Raw genomic sequence first — 12814 nt, 5'->3', positions numbered from 1 at the left:
GCCTTGTACATGTTTTGTCCATATTTATGAGTACATCTGTGGGATATAGACCTATAAAGTGGAAATGCTGGGTCTTACAGAATGTACATGTTTAACTTTACTTTGCAAAATTGCTCTCCAAACTGGTTATACCAGTTTATATTTTTATGAGAAGTGTAGAGAGTTCTTGTTTTTCAAAATTTTACCAACACTTGTTATTAAGCTTTATCATTTTTCTCAGTCTGATGGATATGAAATGGTATTTTCTGATTTAAATTTGCCTTTTCCCAATTACAGTGATGTTAAGCATTTTGCTATGTGAATTACCTCTTCATATCTTTGGGACCTTTTTTATCTGGGTCATTTACTGATTCTTTTTTTGAGATTTTGTGTATATTAGGTATTTATCTTTTATTTATTTTTTTATGTGTATTTTTGAGAGAGAGAGACAAACAGAGTTGAGTTGGGGAGAGGCAGAGAGGCAGACAGAATCTAAAGCACGTTCCAGGCTCTGAGCTGTCAGCATAGAGCCCAATGCAGAGCTTGAACTCACGAACTGTGAGATCATGTCCTGAGCCAAAGTTGGACGCTGTTACTAACTGAGGTATCCCTAGATATTTATCTTTTAAGAAGTTTTTATTATGGAAAATTTTTTAACAGCTTCAAAAACAAAGAGTAGGAGCATCTGGGTGGCTCATTCGGTGACTCTTGGTGTATATACATATCAGCTCAGGTCATGATCTCATGGTTTGTGAGTTTGAGCCGTGCATCAGGCTCTGCACTGACAGTGCAGAGTCTATTTGGGATTCTCTCTCTCTGACCCTCCTCCGATCATGTGCTCACTCACTCTCTCTCTCTCTTTCTCTCTCACTTCTTTCTCAAAATAAATATACTTCAAAAAGATGAATAAGGGCAGAAAAAGTTATACAGTGAACTGCCTTGAACTCACCACTCAACATTGTAACATTGTTCCTCTACACCATTTCTCCCCACCATGATTTTGTATAGCCAATCCAGTGTCATTTCATCTGGGAATTTAAAAACATAAACACAGTACCATTCTCACACCACTCCTTAAAAGAAAAACAACATTTTCTTGATATAATTGGGAATTGAGCATTTATCTTGCCTTTTTTTAATGAACTAATGTGGTTGAAGAGGAGGTATTTCTCTTTAGAAAAGTATTCCAGCTAAAGCAAAACAAGAAGAAATGATTGACTATCACTAGTTTGCAACCCCTAAGGAATTAATAGATCAAGGCAGTGATCATTAATGGTTGCCAACATCACAGAAGGAGAGACATTACAATTAGGTTGATGTGGTATAATGGTGATATAATACACTCAATGCTTTATAAATACATTAAATATTCACTTGCAGACATGTGAATTATACGGTATATAGATGACATCCTGACAAGGGTGTTAAAAGAAAAAGAAGTAAACACTGGAACTCATTGGCCCAGATCTCTAATAACTATTCTCTTTTCAAGTGGGCACAAATCTTTTGTTACACAAGTCTTTTTGTGAATTGATCTGAGCTCACAAATAAACTGACAGATTATATAAATGGAGTGAAACAGAACGTCTAGATTTATTTTCAAAAAGCAGAGCACACTTACTTGTGAGAAGTTCTCTGATAATGCTATTTCACTATGATTGGCTGGACTGAAAACTGTATCTCTTCATCCTCTCTGTGAATCTAGATCACAGTTTCTTACCTTCTTGCTAACCTGACTCATTGCATCCTGATTTCCTGCCCCACCCCCACCCCTGTAATTTCCATCACCCTAAAAAGAAAGCTCATGCCCATTGACATTCACTTCCTTTTCCTACCCCCAGCCTTATGCAAGCACTATTCTTTCTGTATGTCTTTTTTAAACATTTCACATAAATAAAATTACAAAATATGGAAAAAAAGAAAAGCAAAAATAGATTGTAGTTGATCTGCAGAGGCACCAAAATGACTCTCTCTCTACAGTAGGAGTCAAACAGTCTCTGGCATAGGCCCTGTGCTCATAAATATTCTGAGATAAAGCAGTTCCCAGGCCCTGGCATGGGCTTCCATGGCAGAATGACTTGTCTATATCACTTGCAGGTACAAGGAAAGGCCTGAGTCAGACCTGTGGCCAGTCTTTGCTTGTCACAAGAGGCTCAAACCATGAAGAAAATCACATTCCAGGTCTCCTCCCTGGTTTGTTGCCTCTGAAATGCCACCTCCCACCCCCCTTCCCCCCATCCTGGAAGGAATCACTTCACGCTGAAGTCCAGGCACTGATGGGATGCCATTCCTCACCGTTAACCCCTCATAGTGCCTCCAGCCTGTACAGGACTCCACTGCATGTACAACCCTATGCATGTGCTGGGAGCTGGGGGTGGGGAGTGTGGGTGTGAAATCATTCTCTGGATCCTAAAAACAAAAGGAGAGAGAACCAAAAATTCTGAACTTCCTGATGGAGGTTGGTTTCTTAGTACCTTCGAAAAGTGACTGTGAAATGTTTATTGTTACTAGAGTCATTATGGATCCGTAAACATACACATATTTTTTATTATGATTTAATTCATTGTATTATTATCCTTACTGATACTCATATTCATCCATTTCTGACCCGTAGGAAAAAACATTCGGGTTAGCTTTTAAAGTCCTTTTGACATGGCTGTACCATACCTGAAAGCAAGAAAACTAAAATGTTACAGGTTCACCTCATGTATTTCCTGGCTCAGATCTGAAAGCACCCATTTCTCCAGGAAGTTTATGTTCCTTTTAGTGGCAAATCCTATTTGGAGACTACAATCTGGGCACTGGGGATGTTCATTGCTACTGGGCTGGCCAGTGTCTCTAAGACTTCTTAGTGTACCTCACAGGGAAATATGTACTTTTAAACTTTGAAAGGTAAAATACATCATGAGTTTTTATTAATACTTCTTACTTAAATCAAGACTACCGGATTTTAAATTTACAAACTTAAAACCTTCACATCTATCGCTTCTCAAGGGTATCCATATAATTACCTTGTTTTATCTCACCTTACATATAATCTCAGAATAGTAATGCCAGCACGTCGTACCAATAATATAATTATCAAAAACAGTTTGAAGTTTTCTTGGTTTGTTGGTTGGTTCATTTTTGCTTTTGGTCTTAAGAGTATTTCCCATTAGAAATATTACTTTACTGTATTTTAAAGATACTTGTAATAGAACCCAAATGACAGTTGGCTTTGTTTGTTCCATTTAATTTTATTCTTAGAGATTTTGTTCCAAGATTTTATTTTGTTTCATATTATGTAAAATTTGGTTCTAAAAGTCACATCTGTAATAGAAGCTGCATTCAAAGAAGTCTAGTTGCTATCCATTTTCTGCCTTCCCTGCCCCAATTTGATTCTTTCCTTTCATAGTTAATGCTTTCTTAAAATTTTATGGTTTGAGATAATAATCTTTTATTCAATGACTGGTAAGTAGATCCGTGGCAGGAAAACATGCTAAGAAACAAACACACCCACCCACACCCACTCTACCATTTGGGAGCAAGTGTAGTTGGTTAGCTGCACTGGAGGAGAGAAAGGTCTAATTCTCCATATAAAGATTTTAAACTAATCTTCCTATTTTCAAAAGTGTTTTACCCCCTCTTTCAGAGAGTAACCGTTGATCTCAACTTTCTATAAGTCTTTAGATGGATGGGGCAGTTTTCCTGCTTCTAGTTGTTTTCTCTCCACCTGCCTCCCCCTGCCCCCCAACTGTTTTATATTTCATTGTTCTCGTCTGCTAAGCTGTATCTTTTGTAACTCTGAAAATGTAATAATTCTTACCTGCTAGTTCCCATCACCTCTGAAGATAAATCCCATTTGGGAAAAAACAAAACAAAACATTGCTTTTATCTTGGAATTTTGTGACATATTTGTGTTCATTCTGCCTTCTTTACCCAGAAGCAGTCTTTGTGTTCACATTTCTATTAGAAAAGCTTTAAACCCTGTTCTATTTCATAGGTCACTGGTCACCAGCGGGTTAGGTGTTTGAGGGTAAGTTACTCATCTATGATATAGTTGCCAATGGAATGGAATGCCCCATGATGTTAAACATGGCATAGGAAGGTTCACAGACAGGTAGATATAGTGATTAACAACTATAAATGTAAGGATAGGTTTATTTGAAGAGTTCTAAATTCACAGAATTAAGATAGGAAAATTATCCATGTTTATTTTACTACATTTTTATAAGGCTGGGAATTTAAGCCCTCTTATTTATATTCAGTGTGTTAGAGAGTATTTATGTCACATGTGCTATTGCATCATACTTAAGTAAATAACCAGAGGACTAGGGTGAGTGGAATAAACTCTGAACAGAGAATATGTGTGATCTTAGAGGGCATGTGATGAAGACTGAAGTATGGAAGATGGAATGTTCTAAAGTAAAAAAAAAAAAAATTACCTCTTATAAATTGTGGAGTGTAGCCTGCAAATTTTGCTTAGGAGGGCAAAAAGTAACATTCTTTTTTCTTTTCTGCTTTGGAACTAGTTGAGAAACAGACACAGATACTAATAAAAATGGTGTTGGAAAACAAGACATAGATACATGACTTCAGTGGACTTCCTCTTATTTAACCCCTGAATTAGACAAGTTTACCCACCATTGGTTGGAGACCAAGTAGGTCTCCCCATATAAGGGTAGAATTGGCCGCTGTGCTTACCATGTAGTAGAGGGCTGGCTAGAATGTCCCTCTTCAAGAGAAGGAAGAACCACAAACAATTATGGACTCAAAGATATTGAACTTTCTCCTCCCAAATTCACCATCCTAAGTCATTCCTTCCTTGGCTGAGGAGATAATAAAGGGGTGCAGAGAAACTGAAAGTATTTTTCCTATACTTTTCCCTCCTACAGATTTAAGTGGAAATGTGCGGAGCACATATTTCCCCTTAACACACAACATATAATAGACATAATATTATGTAGTAATGTTCATATTCGTAATAATATCATGAAGTAATGGGCAGTAGCTAGCCCATCACTATGTGCCACATTGAAATGCATGCCACTTATTTCGTACCATGGCCAGTAAAGTCTTTTAATCTGAAGACTTCTTGCCATTTATTAGCTCTAGGAAAATTTTTTGTATTATTTCTTCGGAATTCTTTGTATTTTCATTGCACTATATAGCTATGCCTGTCAGATACTTGGATGTGAATATATCCAAGTAAAAGTAATCTAAGGGACTTTGAAAGGTACCATTAACCAGAAGTAATATGTGCTTTATTGGCTAATTTTAGACCGCCTCTATTCTATAAATTCATTTTTGAGAGAGAGAGAATGAGAGAATGAGAATGAATCTGAAGCAGGTTCTTTGCTATCAGTGCAGCAGAGCCCAACGCAGGATTTGATCCCATGCACCGTGAGATCATGACCTGAGCTGAAATCAAGATGCTTAACCGACTAGGTGCACCTCTCCTTACCTTTTAAAAACGCATCTTTGGGGCACCTGGGTGGCTCAGTCAGTCGGGCATCTGACTTTGTTTCAGGTCATGATCTTGTGGATGGTGAGTTTGAGCCCTGTGTTGGGCTCTATGCTGAAAGCTCAGTGCATGGATCCTGCTTCGGATTCTCTTTCATTCTCTCTCCCTCTCTCTCTCTCTCTCTCTCTGCACCTCCCCTGCTCCTGCTCTGTCTCTCTCAAAAATAAACATTTAAAAATTTAAAAAATAACTAAAATAAAAGCATATTTTTGTGCACTATAGAAAAATATTCTGTGCACTTAAAATTGTATATATGGGGCACCTGGGTGGCTCAGTTGGTTGAGTGTCCAACTTTGGCTCAGGTCATGATCTCATGGTCTGTGGGTTCAAGCCCCGTGTTGAGCTCTGTGCTGACAGCTCAGAGGCTGGAGCCAGTTTCAGATTCTGTGTCTCCCTCTCTCTATCTGCCCCTTCCCTGCTCACACTCGCTCGCTCTCTCTCAAAAATAAAAATAAAAAAATTAAGAGTATATATGTATACATATATATTCTATTTATACTTTTAAGAAATAAGTAACTGCACATGTACGCTATTCTGTACTTTAGCTTTTCTCACCTTTTATTAAGATAGGTGTCTTCCCCTATTAGTATACATACATCATTATCATTCAGTTTCAGGGCTTTAGTCTATACCATGTATGTACAAACCATTATATACAGTATTTCTCTATTCCTACATACATTGCTTGGTTTTATATGTTTTACTTCTTACAGTGTCACATGTAATAATGTATATATATCGTTGTCACTTTGTATATTTGTAGGATAAATTCCTAGAAATAGAATTGCCAAGTCCAAGAAAAGTTCTTTTTATTGAACTAAATACCAGTTTTAATTTCCTCCTCATGGTGTTTGAGATTTCCTTCCCCCATTCATTCCAAAATAGCATACCATCAAATTTTAGACCTTAGTCTGATAAGTGAAATATATCTTGTTGCTGTGTTTGCATTTATTTAATTCATTTTATGAATTTAATTCAATCTATCGATTTTGAGCTTGTACCGACCCAAACATTTTCCCCTTGCATTTTCTTTTAGCATTTTTTGCATTTTATTTTTTATTATAAAATTTTGTTAAATAGGGGCGCCTGGGTGGCTCAGTCGGTTAAGCGTCCGACTTTGGCTCAGGTCATAATCTCACAGTTTGTGGATTCGAGCCCCGTGTCGGGCTCTGTGCTGACAGTTAGTTTAGAGTCTGGAGCCTGTTTTGGATTCTGTGTCTCCCTCTCTCTTTGACCCTCTTCTGCTCACTCTGTCTGTCTCTCTCAGAAATAAATAAAACATTTAAAAAAAATTTTTTAAATAAACTTTTGTTAAGTACATAACTTATTGGTATTAGGAATGAGGTAGAATTCCAACTTAAGTTTTTAGAAGGGACCTAGTATGTATAACCTTTTTTTATTAATAACCTGTTTTATCCTCATTGATTTGAAATACCTTTCTTATCATACACTTTGTACTTGAGTTTAGTTCTAGATTCTTAATTTTTTTTAGATAACTTCTCAGTATGTTACCAAACTACCATGTTGATAAATATATAACATCTTTTTAAAATAATTGCCACTATTTTGACATATATTTCATGATGATTTATTTTTAATTTTTGAAGTTTTAATTCCAGTGTAGTTAACATGTAGTGTTATATTAGTTTAAGGTGTACAATATAGTGACTCACCAATTCCATATATTAGTGCTCATCCAAATAAGTGTAATATGAATTCCCTATTCACCTTTTACACCCATTTCCCACCATCTCCCCTCTGGTAACTATCTGTTGTTCTCTATTGTTAAGAGTCTCATTTTTTTGTTTGTCTTTCTCTTTTTCTTTTTCCTTTGTTCATTTGTTTCTTAAATTCTACATATGAGTGAAATCATATGGTATTTGTCTCTCTGACTGGCTTATTGCAATTTATATTATACTCTCTAGCTCTATCCATGTTGTTGCAAATGACAAGATTTCAGTTCTTTTTATGGCTGAATGGTATTCTGTTGTATATATAGCACATCTTGTTTATCTGTTCATCTATTGATGGACACTTGAGCTGCTTCCATACTTTGGCTATTGTAAATAATGCTGCAATAAACATAGGGGTATTTGAAATAGTGTTTTTGTAATTTGGGAGTAGATACCCAGTAGTGCAATTACTGGATCATAGGGTAGTTCTATTTTTAACTTTTCAAGGAACCCCCATACTGTTTTCCACAGGGTTGCACCAGTTTGCATTCCCACCAATAGTGCAAGAGAATTCCTTTTTCTTCATGCTTGCCAACACTTGTTTTTCATTTTTTTTTTTTATTTTAGCCACTCTGACAGGTGTGAGGTAATCTCTCATTGTGTTTTGATTTGTATTTCCCTGATGATGACTGATGTTAAGCATCTTTTCACATGTCTATGTCGTCTTTGGAGAAATGTCCGTTCATGTCTTCTGCCCATTTTTTAATTGGATTATTTGGTTTTTTGGTGTTAAGTTGTTTAAGCTCTTTATATATTTTGGATTCTAACTCCTTATTGAATATATCATTTGCAAATATCTTCAGTAGGTTGTTGTAATCCTCTATTTTTATTTTTAAAAATTTTTTTTGAAGAGGACACTTTAATTTTTTTCCCTGAATAGTTTATTCTCAAGTTGGTTTCAATATAACACCCAGTGCTCATCCTAACAAGTGCCCTCCTCCATGCCCATCACCCCCTTCCCCTCTCCCCCACCCTCCATCAGCCCTCAGTTTGTTCTTAGCATTCAAGAGTCTCATGGTTTACCCGCCTCCCTCTCCCCAACTATTTTTTCCCCTTCTCGTCCTCCGTGTGATCCTCTATTTTTAAAATAGATTAATTTTAGTTACTACTTTTACTTACTGTTCCGTTAAACTTAAATCACATATATGAATTAAAATTTTATTTTTTCTTATACCGTGCTTTCACCAAACCAATTTTTTTTTTTTAATTTGAGTATAGTTGACACACAGTGTATGTTACATTAGTTTTGGGTGTACTCTGAAATCAATTTTTAGATGTCTGCTCATGAGTTCCTCTTGGTCAATGCATTGTGATTTAGGAGTATTCTGTGGTCAAATATAAAATACTCTCTAACTCCGTAATTTCTCCTCAGTTTGAAGAATTTTTCTTTTCTTTTCTAGCCTTTAATCTAGACAACGAGCAACCAGATTATGATATGGATTCAGAAGATGAGACCTTATTAAATAGACTTAACAGAAAGATGGAAATTAAGCCTTTGCAATTTGAAATTATGATTGACAGACTTGAAAAAGCCAGTTCTAATCAGGTACTGTATCTTATAAAAATGTCTCCTATATTTAAGTTCATCCAGTTAGCAGTTTTATTTTGCATTTTCTTTAGACCTGAGTGTATTGCCTTTTAAATTTCCCTGACATCTAAGAATTTCTATTTACAGTATTCCTTGAACTGAATAATTCAGCATAATTTCTTTGAATAGGAGTATGAAGAGTACTATTCTGACTTTTCTTCTTGTTTGGATATAAAAATAATACTAGCTGCAATAGTATATAATATCTCCTTGATCCTTTTCATAGGATTAAATTTACTTGGTTGGGTCTCTAAGGCAGATATCTCTTGCCAAATCTGGTTTAGTTAAGCTCAGATTTATTAAGGTACTCATTATCATTTTAGTTTTGCATATATATTACTTAAAATTTTAAATGAAGAAAAGTTAACCACAAAGAAATAACTTTTTTTAGTGGGTCATTCTAAATATGGTATAGAGAATTTAAAAGGGTATGATGTTTTTGGAAAGTAGTTAGGCAGCATATGTAAGGAACCTTAAAATGTTTGTACCTTTTGATTTAGTAATCCTGCCTCTAGGAATCATTCTCAAAAAGAAACTGGTGAAAATGTCAAAGATTTTTGAACAAAAATGTTCAGAATAACTTATAGGTTGTCTGTGGGGTGGAATATCACACAGTCATTAAGAATAATTATTTTGACTATTAACAGAAATGCTCATGTAATGTTAGATTTCACAAAAGGATACAGAATTAAGTGCAAAATTCTAAGATTCATTTAAAGTGTTTACATTTATATGTGCATATTGAATAAAAAGATCAAGAAAATACAAAAAGATACCACTAATCATTCTACTTAAGTGATAGGATTATTGGTGATTAGCATGTTCTTTATTCTGTTTTTCTGTTTTCCAGATTTACTATAATGAACACGTATAGATTGTTGTAATCAGATTTTTAAAATAAAGTGTTTTTAAAAATAATTGGTATACCTGGGTGGTGTATTAATGTATTAATTGTTATTAATGTAGAAAGAAGTTAGAGATAAAAGTAAACATTTTATAATAGACTATTAACACTTTTCAGTAGTTTACCCACTACAAATTCATTATTTTCCTTTACCTCACAACTGAAGTCCTTTAAATCCTTAAGACATTACCAGATATTCATAACATTTTCCAAAACTTTTTCATTGTGAAATGCTTGCTGCATATTTAGCCTTTCTTCCAGTCTTTCCCCCCCATTTGGATGGAAAGTTATTTTTGATGTGCAGTCAAAAGAAGTACATTGAAACCTGAATGTTGTAAAACTCAGCTTAGTTGGTTTTTTGAAAGATTGTCTTTTTTTATTGGAAATTTGTTGTAATTACCAAATTGAATATCAAAATATTTATTCTTATTAGTGCTCACAGTTTTCCTAAGATTTTGATCACTGGCAGGTATAGTTTCATTTTTCTTCTTTATATGCAAACTTTTCTAGCAGTCTTAGTTTCAGCCTTTATTTTGGTATTTCTGCTATTTTTCATGATTCCTCAGCTCTTGGTGGCTGAAGTTATATCATCAGAAGCCTTCAGTCCTCTGTTCTGTAATTTGCTTTCTTTCATTTCAGTCAGTAATTATTTAGTGCTTCAGTGAGCAAGAGAGGTGACAGAAGTTCTGCCCATGGGGAGCTTCTCATCTAACTTGGGACAGGATAAACAAAAAGCATGTGAATAATGTCCACATACAAGCAACACTATTCTACTTTAGTTCTTTTTGTTCAGTGACAAGTTTCTAAGCCCTAAACTGGGTAGGCTCAGAGCATAATAGCACCTGCTTTGGGCCATGTAGGCAAAGGTAGAAGTTTGTCTTAGGGACAAGATAATGGGCCTTTTACTAGAACTAAGGATTAATGGTACCAAAGGCACTTCTCATTCTAGGCACCTGAACTGTGGATGCATGGATTTCTTTATTTTTCCTTTTTGGCAGCTAACGTAGTAGCAGATCTCAAGGCAAGAAATTAAGTTTGTGGTTAAAGCAATATTTATTAGGTTGACAGAGAAAGACATAAAAGACTGAGACAGAGCTGCTGCTCCCATCATTATGTGTAGACTACGACAATAAAGCCATTATTGAGAATTCCTGTTGCCAAATGCTGTGATATATTTCAGTCCTCATTCATTTACTTTAATTGAGCTCCCTCTATTTCTTGAAACACCTCACCCTTCATTCTCTCCTGATTTTTTAAATTATTTTCTTTGACCATTCCTTCTAGTTGTCTTTTACTGACAATTACCTTTTCATTAATTTCTGCAAACATCAGAGTTTCTTGAAATTCTGTTCTTGATATTCTTACCCTATGTATTTTGGGGTAATATCACCTCAGCAAGCATTTTTGTGAGAGTAGTAATGCATATGTCTTTACTCTTGACTTCTTTCTCAAGCTCCAGGACTTTCTTTTCTCTCTTTTCATGCTGCTTCTTGACTTCTCCACCTAGATAGTCCACAGACCTCTCAAGTTTAACTTTTCTCACTTACTCTCTTAACTCAGCATGAATCTGTACTGTATTCCTTATCTCTCCAATGATTCCCAAAACTGACAATGGTGTGGGTTGTTGTTGTTGTTTTTTAATCCCTTCAGTCCCTAAATTTCTAGTTCTAACTCTTACTTGTGTAGCTGTATATTCCTTGAATATTTCATCTTTAATTGTCTTCTTCTCTCATTTCCTTAGTCTTTCTCCCTTTGCCCAAAAATATGCCATGGGTCCCTGTTTCCAAGAGAACCCTTTCATTTGACCCCATCTTTCTCTGTAAATTCCACCCTCTCTTTCCTTTGTCACCAATTAAATTTTTAAAAGATTAGCTGTGTCATTTAACTTTTACCCATACCACCATCCATTTCAGTTTACTGAAATTGTACCCAGGGCACCAGTGACCTTCTCATTGTCATCCATCCATTTCAGCCTGTATCCTGCAAATATCCCTAGAGTATTGGAATTTCTTGAATCTTGTCTTCTTTCTTCATCTTCTCTTCCACTATTCCTCTCCATCATATTTGTTGCTATTTCCCTCAACATCTGTCCTCAGAATTTATGCTTGTATCTTAAGCTACCAACACAGGCACTCCCAGATGAAGTATATTGTGATTCTGTCATATATCTTAATGCACTAATACTCAGTTCTAAAGTTCTTAAGTTGTTCACTTATTGCTTAAATTTTATTTGCTTTGCCTCCATTGCCATATTGTAAGTTTCTGTAGGTAGTGGTTTTATCTTAGGTTTTTTTTTCCCGGTCTTCCCCACAACTTATATAACACAATGGTGGACTGAAAGTAGTTGATTATTAACTACTTACTGCTTAAACAACTATATTAAAAAACATTAATTTTTACACATTATTTGTGTATTATAAATGTATTTATTGAAATTGCTAAGCCATAAATCTGTATGTAAGCAAACTAAATGATCTTTGTCTTCATGGAGCTAGTAGTAGTCTAGAAGAAAAGCCCAGCTAGTAGAATAATTTTTATCTCCTCATCTCCAGACCCCCAAAGTAATAAACCAGACAACTCAGAGATGTCTTAAAAATAATAAATTTTACCACAGACCTTTTATCAGTAAATAGTGGTTCCCACTGCTTTCTAGTAGAAATTGTTAAATGGCAGAACTTTTTTCTTAAGGTAGAAAAGTAGTAAGATTCTGATCTTGTGGATTTTTAATCATGTGTCATAATAATTTGAGGCTACTTTATGAGTGTGCAGATAGTTTTTGCCCACTCAAATTGATGCTGTCACTATGATCATAATGATGCCAGTGATGCTAATTGCCTTAGAATCGCTAAAGATACTTTTAACAGAATGGTTAACATAAAAATTTACTGTATAGCAGCATAAAAACATCAGTCAACTGAGAAAATACAGTTAACACTGGAAAGAAAGGCCATGATATTTAACTGTAAACAATGTATTGAATTCTTGTTACCTGAGATATAAAGAGGGTATTTATCAACCAGACAGAAGGACATTTCTAGAAGGAGCAAGAAGCAGCAGAGAAGGAAACCTGAGGCAGTGTTTGAATCCCATGACATTTCCTGCATATC

At 35.3% G+C, this 12814-nt stretch overlaps 1 protein-coding gene across 4 annotated transcripts in view; it reads left to right on the top strand.

Annotated features, from left to right (window-relative positions):
- The window catches only part of EPC2 (enhancer of polycomb homolog 2), a 121566-nt gene that overhangs the window by 74501 nt on the left and 34251 nt on the right, over window positions 1-12814 (top strand). For all 4 annotated transcript variants that reach the window (XM_039244576.1, XM_039244575.1, XM_039244574.1 and 1 more), the window contains exon 3: window positions 8616-8761. In XM_039244576.1, coding sequence (XP_039100507.1) covers window positions 8616-8761 — 146 coding nt within the window. The remainder of the gene's footprint in view (window positions 1-8615; window positions 8762-12814) is intronic.

Source organism: Hyaena hyaena, unplaced genomic scaffold (assembly GCF_003009895.1).
Source record: "Hyaena hyaena isolate Hyena2069 unplaced genomic scaffold, ASM300989v1 scaffold_246, whole genome shotgun sequence".
NCBI lineage: Eukaryota > Metazoa > Chordata > Mammalia > Carnivora > Hyaenidae > Hyaena > Hyaena hyaena.
Note: the sequence above shows the minus strand (reverse complement) of the source record. Positions and strands in the feature narration are given on the sequence as shown.